At 51.0% G+C, this 20,266-nt stretch overlaps 1 protein-coding gene across 6 annotated transcripts in view; it reads left to right on the plus strand.

The window, feature by feature from the left end:
• The window catches only part of ST3GAL2 (ST3 beta-galactoside alpha-2,3-sialyltransferase 2), a 45,054-nt gene extending 28,065 nt beyond the window's left edge, over positions 1-16,989 (plus strand). For 4 of the 6 annotated variants that reach the window (XM_058528246.1, XM_058528248.1, XM_058528252.1 and 1 more), the window contains 6 exons: positions 4,736-6,125; positions 8,815-9,008; positions 13,231-13,410; positions 15,233-15,278; positions 15,578-15,697; positions 16,788-16,989. In XM_058528246.1, coding sequence (XP_058384229.1) covers positions 5,787-6,125; positions 8,815-9,008; positions 13,231-13,410; positions 15,233-15,278; positions 15,578-15,697; positions 16,788-16,961 — 1,053 coding nt within the window. In that variant the 5' untranslated portion in view covers positions 4,736-5,786 and the 3' untranslated portion in view covers positions 16,962-16,989. Of the gene's footprint in view, positions 1-3,200; positions 3,320-4,735; positions 6,126-8,814; positions 9,009-13,230; positions 13,411-15,232; positions 15,279-15,577; positions 15,698-16,787 lie in introns of all 6 variants that reach the window. The other 2 variants (XM_058528247.1, XM_058528250.1) reach the window with 1 other exon arrangement.
• Positions 16,990-20,266: the final 3,277 nt, after the last annotated feature.

Raw genomic sequence — 20,266 nt, forward strand, 5'->3', positions numbered from 1 at the left:
TGGTCTTCCTTTCCCATCCCCCACCCTCCATCCAATCCTTCTCACCATCTCCACTGCCTGGGATATTGCAGTAGCTCCTCTCTGGTCTCCCTGCTAGTCTTACACAGCAGGCAGAGCGGTTCTTTACTAAAAAATGTTTTAACCTAAAAAAAATTAGATTTTATTATGAATGCATCACCCATTCAAAATAGTATATATCATATATATATTCTTTAAAGAATAAAAAATACTCTACCCACCACCCAGATTAAGGAGTAATACATTACCCAGTACTCCTGAAGCCTTGGTAGGCCCCTGCTTGATCTTATCTACCTTCCTGACCCTCCACAGGAATTTCCTGAATTTTACAGTTGTTTCCTTGATTTTTTTCTATTATTTTATCATCTATATATAGAGACCTAAACAGTTTCTTGCTTAGCTTTGCATACTTTTGAACTTTTCAAAACTCATACTATAGGCATTCATCCATGATGTATTCTTTTTGCTCAATGTAATTGTTGTTGGGTCATATTCGTGCCTGTTGATGTCTGAAACTGGAGTTCATTCATTCTTACTATATGACATGAGTGTACCACAGTTTATCCATTCTATTCTGATAGACATTTGGGTTGTTTGCAGTTTTCAGCTATTACCCAGTGCTGTCTTGAACATTCTTATACATGTCTTGGTACCCATGTTCATATGTACCTGGTAGCAGAAATACTAGAGTTTACCACATACCCACCAGGATGCCTAAAATTAAAATGATAGAAAATATCAAGGACATGGAACAAATGGTGAAAATTTGTTACTGGTGGAAATGTAAAATGCTACAATCACTTTGGAAAACTATTTGATAATTTCTGGTAAAGTTAAACATATGCCTACCCTGTGACCCAGTAGTTCCACTCCCAGGTGTTTACCCGAGAGAAATGAGACTTATGTGTCCACAAAAGGACTTGTACAAGAAGTTCAGGGCAGTTTTATTCATAACAACCAAAACCTGGAAACAACTCAGATGTCCAAACATGGAAAAGAACAAACTATTGATACAAACAACGTGGATGAATCTTCAAAACATTGTGCTGAGCAAAACAAGCCAGACACACACAAGAGTACAAATGTGTGTTTATATGAAGTTCAAGAGCAAATGAGTCTAGTCTACGGTGACAGAACTCAGAAAAATGGTGGAATGGTGGATATTGACTGGGAGGGAGCACAAGGGAACTTTCTAGGGTAAGGGAAATGCTCTGTCTCTTATACTGGGTGGTTACACAGATGTACACATAGGTAAAAATTCATCAAGCTTTACATTAAAGATTTCTGCATTTTATTATATATGAATTAAACCTCAGTGAAAAAAATAGATTGTCCAAGTGGAGGCGAGAATTTGGGGGAAAATGAAACAGTGTATTCAACCTTTTGTCAGAGTTCAATTTAATCTTTAAATCTGCTTAATATGATAAGCAGGCTGAACTCACTGGCTTTGTAATTCAGCTGTTCTAAATATTCAACCTTTCTGTAAGAAACCATTTGTTCCCACCCAAACCTGAGGAGGTTTACAATCTCTGAGGATGTCTCAGCACATAGGAAGTCATAAAATAAATTAGCCCAGGACCACTGGAGGAACTTTCTAGTATCTCATTCTGTTCCTACACCATATTTTTTGTGAGAAAGATGGTTTTTAATTCGTCTTAAAAAAAAGAAAAACACTGGGATATACTCATGTCCATCTTTACTAAGTAATGTCAAATTGTCTTCCAAGCGCTGGAAGATGATTATTTTTTTCCCACTAATGGTGAGTGTGTGGGTGTGTTAATACTCCACATGCTCTCTAAACTCTTGGTAGTGTTAGTTTTAAAAAATTTTCTCCAAGGGTTTATTTATTTTTTTCCCCCAAAACCCCAGTAGATAGTTGTATGTCATAGCTGCACAACCTTCTAGTTGCTGTATGTGGGATGCGGCCTCAGCATGGCTGGAGAAGCAGTGCGTCGGTGCGCGCCCGGGATCCGAACCCGGACCGCCAGCAGCGGAGCACACGCACTTAACCGCTAAGCTGCAGGGCCGGCCCTCTCCAAGGGTTTATTTTAAAATATAAATCAGGTCATGACACATCCCTCCTCAAAACCCTCCATCAGATTCATAATAAATCCTAATCCCTTCAAAGCCCCCTGTGGCCAGGCCCCTCATGCCTTCCTCTCTGACACCCTCCCCTGCTTCGTTCTCTGTAATTTCCCTGTCACTGCACTTTGTAATCCCCTATGCCTTTCTATTTGCCACTAGACCAGAAGCTTCATGAGGGCAGGACAGGTGTGTCCTGTCCCCCACCATCCCCCTGGCCCAGTGCTGGCCTGTTAAGTATCTATTAACTGAGCCCCCACCAGTCAAGTGGCCCAGGAAGACTTCCCTTTGCTGGCACCAGAGGTGGGGGCCAATGCTAAGTGTGCACGCTCACCCCAAGTTTTTTGTACTGGGGTATGCATGGGCTTAACGTGGATGATCAGAGCAGCTGTGAAGGGGGGAAGCAGAATGAGGTAGTGGGTGACTGGAGGGCATGGGCAGTTCACCAAGGAAGTGAGCCGCGTGCAAGTACTTTGTAAGGGTCAGCATTGGGGGACCTCTAGGATTTGGGATGTGTGTCTAGGGGCCTCTGATGTTTCTTAGTCCCAGGTAGCAACAGCCCCTCCCTGCACCTCCATTTGCCCTCCACGCAAGTTGAGCAGCTCAGGCTTCCAGGAACAGCCCAGCCATGGGGTTGCAAAGCAAGGGCTTTTGCTGGTTATTCTGCTTCTCTGCTCTTGCCAAACATGTTGTCCAAACTAGGACTTTTCCTCTCCCCTCTCCCCAGCAAGGCAGCCGGTTACCTCAGATGTCCCCTTTGTTGAGTTAGAATCCCAAGGAGTTACTGACTTCTCTGATGGAAATGGTTTTTTTGGAGCCTTCTGCACTAGCTTCTGCCCAGCCCCCAGGCCCCTTCAGTGGCCACAGTGGTCCAGGTTCACCAGAAACCAGGTCTCCCTAGCGAGGTCCCTCACTCTCATCCCTTGCTCAGCCTGAAAAGTCACCGCCTGCTAGGTCCACTTGTCTCATGGCTGGCTTTCCTCAGGTCACTGGATGCTGGGAGCAGGATCCTACAAAACTAAGTTCTTTTCCTTAGAGTTGGTTGTGGAAATGGTAGAGGGGGAACTGGAAGAGACAATGACTTGGCTTCCGCTTTACAGACCATCCAGCCAAGTCCATGCCTGGAGTCTGGCCTGTCAAAATGGATGCAGTATAACATTGGAAGGAGCACACTGGAGCCAGTGCTGGGCCCCCTATGGATTAGAGCCAGGAGCCCTGGGTAAGGCCTGTGGGCTGGGCGAAGCTTCCCTCTTGACCCTGGGAAGCCAACTTCTATGTCTCCTTGTCTCTCACCCCTGAGCCCCTGGGTAGTTGAAGGAGCTCACGTACTGCATTCTGTACCCTGGCCAGTTGCAGGCTTTGGAACCAGATAGACGTGGATGCAAATCTCACCTCCACTCACAATGTTGTGACTTTAGGCAAGTTCCTTCACTTCCATGAGCATCGTTTCCCCACCCAGAATAATGTCCTCCTTATTGGAACGTGCTAGTTCCGTTCCTTGATGGCTTTGTGGTTTGGCTTGGCCCCAGAAATTTGAGCTGCCACGAATGGAGGGGCAGCTGAGGTTCTTGAACACAGAGCCTGGGAGGCTGTCTCTGCAGCTGCTGGCAGCAGCCGGAGGACCCTGGAAGGGCTGGAGCTGGAGCTTTCAGTGAGGGGCTGTGAGGCTTAGGGGCCAGGTCAGAACTGGAGCTGGCTGAATTTGGAGAGGAGCTGGTGGGGACAGGCAGGCAGCCAGGTTTAAGTGATCCTCGTGGCATGGAGCCACGGCCCGGGGGCTCTCCTCTCAGCGTTGTCCCTGACTTTTACCCTGGCTCCCTTGCACCTGGCATGGATTCAGGCTCCTTTCCTTAGGGCGAACCCCAAACTGCCCAGCAAGTGGCTCTTTTCCCTGCTCTTCCCTGCCAGGGCAGCACAGGACCTCAGACCATCAGCATTCCCAGGGACCCTGGCATTCATTTCGTCCATAACATACAGACGAAGGCAACTGCCCAGAGGGCTGGCTGGTGATGGTGCTGAGCCCAGCACCCCTGCGTCCTGACACAGTTGGGTTCTTTCCCTGACACCAGAGCTGGAAGGATTGTTAATGGTTCACCTGAGCTAACCCAGGAATGCTTCATCTATACTCCACACCCGAGAGAGAAGAGGGCAAATTCCAGGGCCCAGGCCCAGCCCCGCTTCTTCCTCGGAGGGGCTTCTCACAGGCACTCAGAGAGTACGAGAGCACTGGGATGGGGAGTCATATCCATGGTCCCCTGGGATCTTCTCTGGGTCATTTTCTCTTAAGTTTCACCTGAAATTAACCTCTCATAGCTGTACTAGGAACTTTTTAAACCTGGTTCTTGCAGCGACTTGCCAGGTACTCTAGGGAAATCACTTTTCGTCCTTGTTTACCTTCTGGCTAATAAGTGATGAGGGCAGCTGATCTCGTCCTCTGATGCTTTGAGTTACAGAGAGCAATGCTATCTGTGGGTAGTTAGAGGGGAGAGCCCTTTCTTTTGTCCACACTTTGGTTAAGTGAATGTCTCCTCTACTGCCAGCTTTGTCCTCTCTGGGGCTTGGGGGCGGGGCTGGGGGAGAATGTGTGTGCATGTACAATTTATCTGCACATTATTTTCCCTCTCTGCAATTTCAGGGTCACGCTGTGGCAGCCTGGCGCCTGACGAGTGACGGGGAACCTGCCAGGGGATTACTGCTAGTGCAAGGTAACAGCAGGACAGCCAGCTTCAAGAGAGCGGGGATGGGCAGAGCAGCCTTGGAGCCCAGGCCAGCAGCATCAAGACGGAGGCCTGAGCCCTGACAGGGAGCTCGGCACACACTCGGCTGACCCAGGCGGCATTCAAAGAAGCACCCCTCTGAGCAGCAGCTGTTCTCAGGCCCCAGAGGACCTCACAGCAGGGGCAGGAGCTCTGTGATCCCCTGCAACTACAGTTGGAGCTGTGACCCTCGGGAGAAGGGACCAGCACCTCGGATGGGAAGTGGAAGGGCAGAACTTAACGCAAGGAGGATCTTGGTCTCTGCAGCAGAGTTTTCTGACACCCACGGAGCTGCCTGGGTTTCTTCTCTCAGGATTGGGGCCTGGTTCTCTCCCCTGGCAGAGGGGTTGGGCCAGGAGGGCCAACGGAGGTGGGGCCAACTCTTGCATGGCGTCCAGGCTGCTTGAAGCCCATGTGCTCTCTGTTGTGATCGGGGTTCGAAGGCTTCCCCCCTGCTGGGGACGAGGGGCTGCCTCGGCGTCTGCTCATGAACCACAAGGACCCCGAATGCTCCAGACTGGACCGTTTCAAGCTGCTAAAGAGGTGGGCTCCCAGAGCTGGCAGCCAACAACCCCAAGGGACTAGAGGGCTGGGATGGACTGACCTACCCTTCGCCGGGGCGGCGGGAAAAGCAGAGCCTCTGTGGCCCAGCTAGTGACAGAAAGACCTGATGAAGCCGTAAGCAGGGGCCTGTGTGGCTCAGGGACAGAGGAGCCATTCCTGCCAACGTGCGTTCTCCTTACGTTGAAGGAGGGTGTGGCGTGGGACCCCTGCTCTCCCCTTCTTGGCACGTGCCCCTATGCCCTTTGCACTTGGTGCCAGAACAGGCAGGCACCGTGGCTGGCCCGTCAACAGGCTGGGAAAGGAGTGGCCACGGTGACACCCTCCTGCCCACCAGGCTGGTGGTCCAGCCCCCTGGGGCGCTGAGCCATGAAGTGCTCTCTGCGGGTATGGTTCCTCTCCGTGGCCTTCCTGCTGGTATTCATCATGTCCCTGCTCTTCACCTACTCCCACCACACTATGACCACCCTGCCCTACCTGGACTCGGGGGCCCTGGGCGGGACGCACCGGGTGAAGCTGGTGCCTGGCTATACCGGCCTGCAGCGCCTCAGCAAAGAGGGGCTTGCTGGCAAGAGCTGTGCCTGCCGCCGTTGCATGGGTGACGCCGGTGCTTCTGACTGGTTTGATAGCCACTTCAACAGCAACATTTCCCCTGTCTGGACTCGAGAGAACATGGATCTGCCTCCGGATGTCCAGAGGTGGTGGATGGTGAGAGAGCCATGGCCCCTTCTGCCTCCGTTCTGCTGCCCCCTCTCCAGGGGTCTGTCCCCCCTGTTTGGGAGTCACTCTTAGAACCCATTCTTGGATTTGGGCTGTCTGTCTTCTGGCTCTCAGAGCCTTGACAAAGTGTGAGGTCCATTTGACTAGAACCATCTACTAGGATCACAGATTCTAAAGGGCAGAGTGAGCTTTGGCCTAGAAGGAGAGAAAACTAATACATCCTAGTGCCTGTAGGGGCCAAGCATAGACCAGAAATGCCTACTGGGCCAGGGAGGTGACATAGACAGGAGAAACAGGTCCCAAGGGAGAAGACGGTGAGAAGCGAGGACCATGGCAGCAGAGAGAGGGCCTGTCCTTTGTACAAGAGGCAGCCACCATCAGCTCCAGCAATTGTTGCCCTGCAGGGGTGTGACCCCGTCACTGCTGGATCTTGTGACCCTTTAAGAGAACCCGGAAGTTCAGAATTTTTTGCTAAATATCCTAATTTGTAAATGTTGGCTCAAAATAATTTTAAACACCATGAGGGCCACTCACTTGGTTCTTTACAATGTTGGAAAAGATTTTCTTCTGGGTTGGGATAAGAAAGCATTGTCGGGCCGGCCCGGTGGCGCAGCAGTTAAGTGCGTGCACTCCACTTCTGCGGCCCGGGGTTTGCGGGTTTGGATCCCAAGCGCACACCACCGCACCACTTGTCAAGCCATGCTGTGGCGGCGTCCCATATAAAGTAGAGGAAGATGGGCACAGATGTTAGCCTAGGGCAGGTCTTCCTCAGCAAAAAGAGGAGGATTGGCATCAGATGTTAGCTCAGGGCTAGTCTTCCTCACAGGAAAAAAAAGAAAAAAGAAAGAAACCATTGTCAACTTCTCTGGGTGCTAAGGGCGGTGAAGGGAAGGGGATGAAGGAACACATGTACCCAAGCCTCCGTGCTCTTCTCAATTCTGTCACCTCTCTGCTGCTTTTAACTCCCTTCACTTTGTCCCTGTTGTCTCTGGAGGGTTACTCTCCAGGCTCTGCCAGAGCCATCTGGTTGCCACATGTGTCAGGGGTAAAGCAGCATCACTACTTAACCCAGGGGCCTGCAGGCTACCTGCATTCCCCGCTGGGGAACTTGGGAGGCAGCTCATGGTCCTCGGTTTCCCCAGCTGGCAAATGGGGAGGATGATGACTCCCCCTTTTTCTCACATTCAGGGAAGCTGTGAGGATGAGCTCATGTGATCAGGCTTATAGAACAACTCATAGATCCTGCTTCCTGGCCTAGACTGTCAGAGTTTCTAAGGATGAGGGATTCCACAGAGCAGAGGTCACCAGGAGCCCCATAGGCCCTTCCCGTGAGAGCCTGGAGCCCTTGAAGGGTCCTGCCTGTTGCTCATAGTCACAGCCTTCATTTTATGGGAAAATCAAGGTTCAGAGAGTGCACAGGGCTTATCCAAGGCTTCAGTGGTGGCCACCTAGGGCCAGAACAGGACTCTGGGCAGGTGTAGACCCATGGGCAGGTGAGGCCTCCTGCCCACAAGGATGGAACTCAAGGCTGCTGAAGCACCAAGCATGTTTCTCGGCCGAGATGCAGCAGAAGCCACTTCTCTGCTGCAACCCACAGTCATCCCCTTTTGCCATTAACTTAGAAATTCTTGTCTCAGAGCTGAGCTTCCTCTCCACACTGAGTTTGTGTTCTTGTTCTTAGGGGCCCATTCTGTGTTCAGAGAAGAGGCAGAGAAACAGGCCTACCCAATCCCCTCCACGTATTCTGTCCCCTGAGTAGCTCCTGCTTAGCTATAAACCTGTGGTGGTTCCGCTCAGACCACAGAGCTTTTGAAAGCCCTAGTTTCCACCTTACTGGCTGGTGGTCCATGGGCCAAGTCTAACACCCTCGATGTTTTTTAAAATATTTGCATTAGTTACCAACATTTAGGAATCAGGATATTTCACCTGAAATCATATTTTCATCTTCTCTTGAAAAACTGGAAAATTTGGTCCTTCTGGGCTCGTTGCTTCACTCCTGTGTGTTACTTTCTGGTGCCGTAGGTGTTTGAGTGCTGCCCCGGCCTCATTTCTTGGTCTTTCACAGTCACTGGTGGTAGGAGGTGCAGGTGACCAATTTCATTCCAGCCATTCTGATTTGAAAGAATTTCTCTCTCTCTCTGCCTTTCCCTGAGGGCTGAGGGTGTGGCTCCAGGTACCCCGTGGTGCAGCTTCTGTAACCCCAAGCCCTCAGGCTGAGTCCCAGGAGTGCACCCATAAGCTGATTGGGAATGAGCCCCTGAAGCTTGGTGGAGCTCTCCACATTAACTGCACCCCAGAATGACTCTTTATGTGACTCAGAGCTGCCCTGAGAAGGCAGCAGAGCAGGGGCCTCTTCAAGCATGACGAGCTCAGGAAGTTTCTCTGCTTCATGGCACAGGCCTGCAGATCCCTGGAGAATGTGTTGAATAGCGCCTTGCCCGCTGAGCCCCCTTGAGTGCATCAGAGCAGCTCCTGACTAGCAGGGCACCGTCTCAGAAGGGAGACTTTGCTGTTGTTGAGAGAGGGGAGGGTCCTCACTGCTCAGAGAGAATTCCTGCTCCCTGACAGCCTGGTTAGGAGGCATGTGTGGCTTGGACGCTGGAGGATGAGGGCAGAGAGGGAGGCAGGTGGGAGTCGCTCTCTGCTCACACCCCCGCCCCTCCCCTCCCCTCTACAGATGCTGCAGCCCCAGTTCAAGTCACACAATACCAACGAGGTGCTGGAGAAGCTGTTCCAGATAGTACCAGGCGAGAACCCCTACCGTTTCCGGGACCCCCACCAGTGCCGGCGCTGTGCTGTGGTGGGGAACTCAGGCAACCTGCGGGGCTCGGGCTACGGACCGGATGTGGACGGGCACAACTTCGTCATGAGGTGAGCCCAAGGGTGGGCCCCGGATAAGCCTCCAGGAGGGAGGACTGGCCACCTTGGCCTTGTCTGGCAGCATAGGAGATGCCAGCTGCTGGGGGTGCCTTGGGTCCTTGACACCCAAAACCTTCTGTGACAGGCTCAAGTCTCTTGCTTTTGTTTGTTGGGGTAAATGGGGAGGCAAAATTCTTGTTCTAAACTTTGCTTGAGGCCTGCACTCAGTTTCCAACTCCGAATTCCTCTGAAAAGAGCTGAAACTAGACTCCTGGCTGATGTCTAGTGAAGACTCCCAGCAGAGGCCCTTCTACCTGCCTAGTCCCCTCAGCAGTTGGGCCAGGAATGAGGGCCCCAAACTAGCGTCTTGCTTAATAGCCACAGGTGATTCCTTCTGGCAGACTCAGAGAAGACGGAAGTCTTGGGCAGGAAAGGGAGCTATCTGGTGCTTGCTCTGAGCTGCTGTCCCTCACCTTCATCTCATAAGGTTTAGTTATATAGGGGTTCATTTATTCAACAGACATCCGTGGCCAGTCTTGAGGAAAAGAGAAGGGTTGGGAGGGCATTCATTCCATACACAGACACAGAGCAAGGAGCCTGGAGGTGAACAGGGACTAGAGGGTAGACTTGTACAGGGCTGCTCACTGTGCTCCAGAACCTCTGTTTTCTGACTTTCTCCCTAGACTTGAGGACAGGAAATGGAGATCCTTCTATCTCACTCCTTGGTGGAGGAAGAGCCTTAACAATAAAGATACTGAAAATGCCCAGTTTTCACTAAGCATCTCTTAGGATGAGCATTATAGAAAGACCAGGTTTCCCAGGAGGCAGAAGGAAGGGCTTTGCCTTAGAAACTGTTGCTGTCTCCATAGCAACACCAAGGCAGCAATATGTCTCTGAGGCTTTCAACATTCCTTACAAAACCTTTCTCATGTTGAGAATAGTGGGGGGTGGGGGAGAAAGGGGGATGCTAGGCCCCATCCAGGAACCCAGAGCCACCTGAGATTCTCCCTATCGTCCAAGTGCTGGCACCCAGAATGCGAGGGAGGCAAGCTGGGAGCTGGAGAGGGGCCTCTCTCCACCCAGAGACAGTGGCTGAGATTGGAGAGTGAGGTGTTCATCAATTCAGTGCAGGCTTGGGAAACTTGGGAAGCCCAGGGAAATGCTCTCGAGTGCAGAAACCTCCTGCCTCCCCTGCCCTGCCACCTTCACCTAGTGGGAGCTTGCATTATACACCTTGGTGCTGCTTGGGAAGCTCCAGGCTAGAAGCACAGCAGACAAAAAGGCTTGGCCTCTATGACACATGGGCGATACCTGGTCAGGCCAGGCTGCAGAGGAATTCACAGACATCCCCTCACAGGGACCAGCTAGGAGATGTGGTATTTTGGAGTGGGCCTCAGAATGGCTTTGTGGAAGGTGTAACCCATATGGTAATTGGCTTTTTGCTGATCTGTATAAGGAGCCAGATGGCAGTGGAGGTGACTCTGTTTATAGGCAGTATCTTGGTTTAGAACCAGTGAGGAGGCCTCCCTTCCTAGAAGCAGGACCAACATAAGACCTCACTGGGAGGACTGAGCTAAGTTACAGTGAGATGATGGCTCTACCCGCCTCCCCCCTAACCAGCTTCCTCCTCCTGCTATATGTCTTCTGAGCCCTGCTGACAACTCCAAATGGAGTTGAGCTGGTCCTGCTTCTGCTGGCCAGCAGATACATCCATAACTCCTAGAACAGCATCTGGCAGATTGTAGGCTCACCATAAATATATGAATAACGAAAGAGATTAGGCGACCAGACGTCAAACCCTAAGTGTCAACCTTGCTTGTGCCTCTGCCCCAGGTGCTTCTTTGGCAGCTGAAAGCAGCCAGGGACAGATAGAATTCTAGAATACTTTTCCCCCAAGTCATGGAGACCCAGCTGATCCTCTCCATCCTGCTTTTGCCCCTTTCCAGGGAGTGGCTTCTCCAGGATGAATCAGAGCCTTGAAGCAAAATCTTGTCCCCAAAAGTATGCCACATTCCTTCCCTTTGCCTTGGAGGCTCTCAAACATCTCTTTGGACCTCTTACTCCATGCATTCCCAGACTTTGAAAGCTAGTGCTTGCCTAGCAAGCAGGAGGGACCTGAGGGAGGTGGAGGCTCTGCAGCAGGGCCGACTGAAGAGCGGGAGGCAGTAATCCTGGCTGACAGGTCTATGAAGGGACTTCATGAAAGCTCTGGCTGCTGATTCAGTGGAAAAGGCAGATGGCGGGGTGGGGGTGGGGGTGTGGGTGTCTTCAGAGGCTAACCTGGGGCAGCTGCAGCCCTTTTGATCTGCAGGACCACCTTGGCCTCTCCATCTCAGGTGAGATGAGGTTTGTTTCTTGGGTCCTCACGAGAGTGAACCTTGACCCCAGCTCCTGCCCAGCCCAGGCCCTAGCCAACTTGAGTGTCACCATCCCAAGTCCTCTATCTCCTGCTACCCCCTTCCATACCCCAAGCAGCTGAGAAACACCATCTATGTTAAGGCTTCCTCTCCAACCTGCTCTGTTCCTCACAGACCCCAGGGCTGATGTGGCAGAAGGCAGATCCAGACTGTGGCTCTGGTGACCATAGGACACCAATGCTAGGTGTGAAGCTGTAGCAGCCCCAGAAAACTGTTATTAATGGATGGGAAAAGATACTTCTTGGCTCCTCCAGGAGACAATGTCTCTGAACCCTAAAAACCAGGAGATCAGAGGAACACCTGGACAGGAGGCAGAGGGGCAGTTAATCTAAAGAAATGGATTTGGGGGAGGCAGGCAGGATCTGGATCCCTGTTTGGGGGCCAGAGCACAGTTGGTCCTGCAGGGAAGATTCTAGGCTTCTACTTGAACTAGACTAGAACTGACGTGGCTAAGGATAAAGACTCATTTTCTAGTTCCAAATCAGGCTTTATAGCCTTCCAGCTCAAAGCACCCTTCAGTCCCTCAAGGGAAGGGAACCTGAGAGGCAAGGAGGCATGGCATTGTGACTGGCAGTGGTGGGATATCCTGGACACGCTCTTACCACATCATGCCATCAATGGGAGACGGGCAGGAAGAAGGCAGTGTGGAAGCCCCTGTGACACAAGAGGTCTTCACCCACCCAGCTCTGTGGTGCTGGCCACTTTAAGGACAGGGAACGTTTGCACTGGTTTTACAGAACTAGCGTAAAAAGCTGGGAGAGCACGTGGAGACTTTGCTCCCTCTCTCCCAGATCCCTGTGTCCCCAGTGGAGGTCCAGTTTACAGTCACCCACCTGGGTGGTCATGATTCTGCAAGGTGGTCCACATAAGACAGGAATGTTATCATAAACGGTCACAGCAGAAAAGACCAACAGGTTTGTGTTTAAAGCTGGATCACCTGTTTTTAAGATGCCCACCAAAAAAGGGAGCTTTGATTTTATTGATGTTTTGCACCAATTGAAAAGAAGTAGAAGCCTCCTTGGCTTCTTGCACCCAGGGGGTTGGGGAGCCTGCACCGGGTTTCCAGGTTCTTCCATGACAGCGCAGGAGAGACAGACCCACACTGCACGTCACCAGGGTACAGCCGAGGGTGGGCACTGCCAGAACTTGGGGCATCACTCTTGGCCTTGGAGTGGGAAGGCGGACAAGAACTTAAAGTACAGGGACAGGGTGGCTGGGGCTGGCTGAATGCCTCCCTCCCACCCTCCCTCCCTTCCTCTCTTCCTCTCTCTCTCTCTCCCTCTCCTTTTTCCTTCCTTTTTTTTTTTTTTTTTTTTTTTACAAAAAATGTTATCATGCTATCTAGTTTTAAGTTTTCCTTTTCTGTGTTGTAATTCCCTCCTGCTGCACATAGTAGGTATTCCAAAGATACGTATTGAAAGGAAAGAAGTGGGATACCTCATACCACTTGGTTTTTTCACCAAATAGCCTAGCTCTTGGATTTATTTGTTACCAGCACACATAATCTACTTCATTCATTCTGATGGCTACATGATACTCCATTATATGAATGTGCCAAAACGTTATTAACCAGTGCTTTATTGTTTAATTGATTCTCCTTTTCACTATTATAAATAATACTACAGTGAATATCCTTGTACACATGTCTTTGCACACTTATGCAACCATTTTTATAGGACAGATTTCTACAAATGGAATTGCTGGCTCAAAGTGTACCCCCATGTACATTTTTGATGGCCAGCACCAAATTGTCCTCAAAAAATCTTGTACCAGTTTCCAGGGCAGTTTCTTCTCATGTCACCCTCTTGTCCCTGCAGGATGAATCAGGCACCAACCGTGGGCTTTGAGCAGGATGTTGGCAGCCGAACCACCCACCATTTCATGTACCCTGAGAGTGCCAAGAACCTGCCCGCCAACGTCAGCTTCGTGTTGGTGCCCTTCAAAGCCCTGGACCTACTGTGGATCACCAGTGCCCTGTCCACGGGGCAGATCCGATTGTGAGCTGCTCTGCTGACTTGAAGTGGAATATGGGTGACAGGACCACCTTGGGAGGAGTCTTCCTAGGGACTGGATCTTAGAATTCCTTTAATTGAATATTTTGGCCAAGAGGGGCTGATGAGGAGAGAAGCAATAGTAGGGAGGGCCCAAAATGGTGGGTTAACTGAGGCCAAAACTTGTTCTGTGTCACTTCCTGCATGGTGACAGCCAGCATCCTGATGGTGGAAAGGTGAGGAAAGGACAATCTAGTTTTGGTCTCCTTTCCAGGAAGTGGCTCCTGACTGTGGGAGCTCTGCCTTCTGAGAACTTTCTTTGGAAGCAGGTACCCAGTCACAACTAGGAACCTCAGGAAATTCAATTCACCAAGTGTTTTTTTAAAACTTTGTTGAGATATAATTCACATACCATACAATTCACACATTTCAAGTGTACAGTTCACAGAGTTGTGTAACCATCACCACAATTAATTTTAGAACACTTTCATTTTCTAAAGGTGAAGATCTTTAAAGATAAAGATCTAGAGATACACCTGTACCCCTTAGCCATCACCCCTACTCTCTCCACCTCCATCCCCCAGCCCTAGGCAACCACGAATCTGCTCTGTCTCACCATGTTGTGTGTGGTAAAATATACATAACATAAAATATACCATTTTTACCACACAGTTCAGTAGCATTAAGTATGTTTACATTGTTGTGCAAACATCACCACTATCCATCTCTAGAACTTGTTCATCATCTCAAGTGGAAACTCTGTACCCGTTAAACAGTAACTCCCCATTCCCCCCTGCCCCCAGCCCCTGATAACCACCATTCTTTCTGTCTCTATGATTTGACTATTTTAGGTACTTCATGTAAGTGGAATCATACAGTGTTTGTCCTTTTGCTTCTGGCTAATTTTACTTAGCATAATGTTTTCAGGGTTCATTCGTGTTGTAGGATGTATCAGGATTTCATTCTTTTTAAAGGCTGAATAGTATTCCATTATATGGATATACCATGTTTTGTTTATCCATTCATCCATCAATTGACAGTTGGGTTGTTTCCACCTTTTGCCTGTTGTCACCGTGTATTTTTTTTAAAGATTTTCTTTTTTTTTAAGATTTTATTTTTCTTCCCCCCAAAGCCCCAGTAGATAGTTGTATGTCATAGCTGCATATCCTTCTAGTTGCTGTATATGGGACTCAGCCTCAGCATGGCCGGAGAAGCGGTGCCTCGGTGCGTGCCCGGGATCCGAACCCGGGCCACCAGCAGCGGAGTGCGCGCACTTAACCGCCAAGCCACGGGGCCGGCCCGTCACTGTGTATTTTTTAAACACAGAAATATAAGTTACAGTTTCGTGACTTTATCTTACTTTATGTTTGGGAGACATAAGGGCTAAAGTAAATGCTGTAGAGTTTAAGTCCCATAGATACTTAGAAAAGGGAGTGGAGGTTTCAGGTGCTGTGGCTCGCTAATAGGGAAGGCGGGATTTGTGCCAAACGTGGGGAGAGTAGTGAGAGGGTCATTGTGGGCAGAGGTCAGAGCACAAACATGGTGGGTGTGAGATGATTGGCGAACACAAGTGGAGAGTTCACAGCAGAGAGTTGTGGGAAGAAAAGTTGGGGCTGGATTGTAGAAGGCCCCCAAGCTTGTCTAAAACATCTTATTTTATCCTGAAGAACACGGGGAGCCATTGAAGTTTTCTGAGCAAGGTGTATGCAGTGATGTGCTATGGGAGAGCAGTCTGGAAGCAAGGGAGCCTACTCAGGCCTGAGTAGGAGGAAAGGCATCTCTGGATCCCACAGGGCCATCTCAATGTTATTTTTCTTTCTGCTTGCAGCACCTATGCCCCAGTGAAGTCCTTCCTTCGAGTGGACAAAGAAAAGGTAAGCTCCCTCCTCCTCCTCCTCATTCATCCCCACCTCAATGGAAACAGTACAGACCTGACTCATGGTGTGTCTGGTCCTGTGGCTCAGGTGTCCCCCAGCGCACTTCCAGAACCTTCAGAGTCCTCATCTGCTGGTATGCCTCACCCCCCCGCCCCCAGAGGCAGCAGGAACCAGGGAACACAGAGGAACACATCCACTGGCAAGCATGGAGGAACTGGCAGAAGCTACTCAGAGCCTGGCCTGAGTCTCCAGGCCCCAAAAGCCCCTCATGTGTCTGTTACCTTTTCTCCTCCCAGGTCCAGATCTATAACCCAGCCTTCTTCAAGTACATCCATGACCGGTGGACAGAGCATCATGGGCGGTACCCTTCCACAGGGATGCTGGTGCTCTTCTTTGCCCTGCATGTGTGTGATGAGGTGAGGAGCCCAGTCTGGGGGTAAAACAGCGGGGCTCATGGTATAGAGGGAGTCAGCCCTTCTTGGGGCTTAGCAGTGCCTCAAGAGGAATGTGCTTTTATAGGCAGAATCCAAGTGGCTTTGATTCCCCCCATTTCTAGGCTATAAAGTATAAATCTGCACTTCTCAAACTTACTACTTTCATGATTTTACCAAATCTGAAATCACTTCATTGAAAAATTAAATTTATTTAAAAAGGAAATAGAATACTACTACCATAATTGATATTACTTGCCAGAAAGAAAAAATAACCATAATCATGAATAGAATGGAAACAATGTAATTAAGTTCCACTGGGATGGTAGTCTCCCACAGCTTCCAGCCCCAGGCCTACTCTGTGTGTTAAAAATGGAGGTTAGTCAGTCATTCAAGGAGCCGCATCTCCCTAGCAGGCAGGGCTACTGGGCCATACACGGCAGTGCTGACGCCCAGCACACCCACTTTTGCCAGTAGATTCTTCAGTGTATGGTATTGGGTATTTGACCAGCTTTCAAATGGAAGTGCTCCATTAAAAAAGGAAAAAATGGGGCCGGCCTGGTGGCGGAGCGGTTAAGTGCGCACGCTCAGAGGCCGGGGTTCGGATCCCAGCGGGCACTGATGCACTGCTTGTCAAGCCAGGCTGTGGCAGTGTGCCATATAAAGCGGAGGAAGATGGGCACAGGTGTTAGCCCAGGGCCAGTCTTCCTCAGCAAAAAGAGGAGGATTGGCGTGGATGTTAGTTCAGGGCTGATCTTCCTCATACAAAAAAAGAGGAAGTTAGCAAAGGTTGCAGAACTGTCATAGCGTAGCCCCAAACTGAGGCATTCTTGATGTTTTCAGAAGGATGGAAGGAGAAACGGAAGAGAGCAGCGTCTCCCTCTGGTCAGTGTCCTCAGCGCTAGGCTTGGGTACCCCCCCTACCCCCGCCCTCAGAATTGATGAGCTGCCAGCCCCCCAGCTGTCGTCGGGTCGCTGCGGCCCCTTTCTCCTCCCCCACCACGAGCCGAGGCCCTCCCGCACCCTGTCCTCCCGGTCACCGCCGTGGCGTGACCTGCACCGCCCTCCCCTGCAGGTGAACGTGTACGGGTTCGGGGCCGACAGCCGGGGCAACTGGCACCACTACTGGGAGAATAACCGATACGCAGGCGAGTTCCGGAAGACGGGCGTGCACGACGCCGACTTCGAGGCACACATCATCGACATGCTGGCCAAGGCCAGCAAGATCGAGGTCTACCGAGGCAACTGAGCCCGGCCTCGCCTCGACCCTTCCGGCCCGGCCGCAAGGCGCGGGCGCGCGCTCCCGGCCGGGACTCGGAGCCAGCCCCGGGGCGGCGGCCTCGGCGTGGGAGCGACGCCCAGCCGCGGTCTTGACCAATCATGCTGCAGTCCAGGGAGCGCGGCTGTCCCTTGCCAATCACGGGACTCTGGGCGCCGGCCCGGGCCTGACACCAATCAGCGCTGCAGTCGGGCGGAGCCTCTGTTTCTCCCAGCCAATCATGCGACTCAAGGAGAACTTCCGGCGCTGGGGCCTGTCTCCTCCAATCAATGGCCTTTGGGGGCGGGCCGGCGGCCGCTCAATCCCCACCCCCACCTCCCCCGCTTTTGGGTAGGATTTTATTTCATGCTTCTTGTGGTGTAGGGGGTTGGTTCTGGCCTCGGTGAAGGAGCTTGCTCATGCTCCGCAGGGGCGATTCTCAGCCGCTTGCTGGCCTGACCCCGCTGGGGGCGCCGAGGAGGAAATGGGAAAGGCTGGGGGCAGCGGCGGCTTGCTTTCCCTTCCCGGGGGTCTCTCGCGGCCTCGGGGTGGTCGAGGGGCCCTCAGGTGGTTTCTAGGGGGCGCGCTTTCGCCCCACAGGAAAAGCTAGCGCCCTCCCAAACCGCTCCAGGCCTCGGAGAGAGTTTTAGACCCCACATTCCCTTTACCTGTCAGGCCCAGTTGGGTGAGTGTAAACCCACCAAAGAAACGCAGTGAGAATCCAGAGGGCGCGTGGGTCCCTCATCCTCCCTCCTCCCCATCCCCGCCTTCGGCCACTCTATGGAATGGCCTTTCTGACCAGGGCATTTGGTATCTCACTAGAAAACTAGAACTGTATCCACCCTTTGCTTGGGGGCGGAATTCGCTTAGGGCCTAACTCTGGGACACAAGTGTAAGGAACAGGGCAGGGGACAAGGAAGCCCCGTCACATCAAATGTAAGGTGCTTCTCACTCACAAGTACCCTCGGCCTCTAACCCTACTGTTCGCCCGCACCCTTTTCTGCGTCTCTCCTTAAGCCCTGGGCCTCCTCACCAGCCTACTTGTTGCTCAGAAAATAATCAGAACTTGCTCTGGGATGATTGGGGCACTGCTGCTTCTCTCTCTGTCTGTCTCTCACAAACACACGCACACACACCACACACGTCTTTGGCTGGCTCTAAGGAGAGGGAGCAACAGGTGGTAAAGAAAGCTGGAGATGGGGAGCCCAGCTCCCTGGTGCATGCACCTTCTTCCTTATCCCATCACCCCAAAGAAGAGTAGGAAACCTCTTGCTCGGGGGTGGAATTTGCTTTGGGCTCATAATTTAGTTAACCTGAGCTTACCAGGTTTGGCTGACCAACAATGATTCTTTTAAAATTCTGAGCTGGCCCCCTGCATGCCTCCTCCCTTGCCCACTCGTCCCTTCTCCCATGCTCACCTACTGCCTCCCTGCTCTAACCCACTTTCCATTTCCAACTCTAGAAGGGCTGGGAAGCTAACAACCAGGTTATAACTGGAAGCTACTTGCATGACTGAACCCAGCTTAAGTCCTTAGAGGAAGCTGCTGATGGTATTCTCACCCTTCAAGGTGGGGGAAGTTTAGGAGGGGGAAAGGCTTCTGTGAAGCTTCCAAACCACTAAAAGGATCCCCCTTCCTGACAGTGACAAACACAAATACCACCCGTTTTCTTAGTGAGTTGAAGCCACCAAGCAGCCTCCGGGCATTGGTATAGTTCCTGCAGCTGGCTGGGGGACAGTAACCAGCAGGGGGCTATATTAGAGGAGGGTTGGGGCAGGGCAGTGAGCACCCCTAAAAGTTAATATATTGAGAACTTAGCTTGAGTGTATTCCTTCCCAGTTCCAAAAGTAGGAGGAGTGAAGAATGGGAGTGATTTGGGGGTCCTTTAATGGAATGCTTCTCTCAGGGCCTCCCTCACCATTAGAGAGTCAAAGCACCAGCCATTCTTGCCTGTCTCCTCTCAGTGCTTCGTGAAGAGGCTGTTGTGTTTAGAAAATGAAAAAAACAATGCAATCATGCCAAACAGTATTGAGCAGAATAATTTATTTCTTTTTTGTTCCTTTTTTCCTCTTTTTTGTTTTGTTTTGTTTAAACCATTAATAAATCCCCATTCTGAAGAGGTAGGTCCCAACATCCAGCCCACATCTCTTTTTCTGCAATAGTTATTTAAACAAACATTTTTTATTTTTTCCCTTTCTCTCTCTTTGTGAATTAAAAAGAACAAAAAAACTAAATAGTCATTCGTCTGTTCTGAAATGTGTATGATCGTGGGATCGTGGAAAGAAGGTGTATCTGTCAGTGGGGAGCTGTGACTGAGTAATAGCTAAGAATGTTGGGGGGACGTATGAAGGGGGTGGGGACAACTCACAGACACCCTCCTCTTATACATGAGGCTCCTAGGTCTGTGGACCCTGCTCTCTGAAGTCCCCAAGACATGTAAATCTGAGGACCTGTGAGTCTTTTCCTTAAAAATCAACTCGTCCCCTCTTCAGTTTTCTCTGAAAGAAGAGTGAATTGGAAAGAATTGCTGGCAGGAACTTCCCACAGCAGCTGTCCTGCAACCACTTTGGCCCGTGTCCATCAGAGTCTCTGGTGCACTTGGGCATGTCACCAGCTGGGCTACAAGCTTGGCCATCCCCACCTCTGGGGAGTGAGTACATCTAGGACAGATTTCCCCCACTTTTGCCTGGCCTTGCTGTCTCTCTCTCCCCCGCTCCCACTATATCTGGAAGGGAACCTACATCTGGAGTACAGGAGCTAGATAGGGAGGACCTCCTGCTTTGGGAAGGTGGCTGGTGGCAGGTAGAGTTCCTCCTTTGGCCATCTCTGCTCATCTTTGCACCTCTTCTCTGCCAGCCACCACCGTTCTTCTATGTTCCCAGTGACATTTGCTGCAGTTTTTCAAGTGCTGGGCAGATGAGAGACTTCCACTCTGGCGGCCAGAAGTGGAAAAGGAAATGTCCTTGGTGTAAAGATGCCAAGGAATTGAAGAGCAGTGGGGCCTCAGGAACTCAGCGTTGGGGAATTCTGTAAAGACACAGCTCCATTCTCTGAAGCCCAACTGAAGTGATGTTAATAGTGGGGTTGGAGCTGGCTTGTGTTTGTCCCCCTTTGTGTTCCTGGCAGTGAGTTAGACCCAGCTTTTCAATTGCTAATGGCAGATGGAGAAGCCGGGAGAGCTGGGAGCAGCCTCCTCTCCTCTGGCCTTCGCCACAGTGGGGAAACCTGGCTCTAGAGCTTGGCTGATTTCCCTAAATCCCTGAAGGAGTCTGAGCTTAGGCAATGTGGGCAGGCTGA

The sequence above is a fragment of the Diceros bicornis genome, chromosome 32, assembly GCF_020826845.1.
Source record: "Diceros bicornis minor isolate mBicDic1 chromosome 32, mDicBic1.mat.cur, whole genome shotgun sequence".
Classification (NCBI taxonomy): Eukaryota; Metazoa; Chordata; class Mammalia; order Perissodactyla; family Rhinocerotidae; genus Diceros; species Diceros bicornis.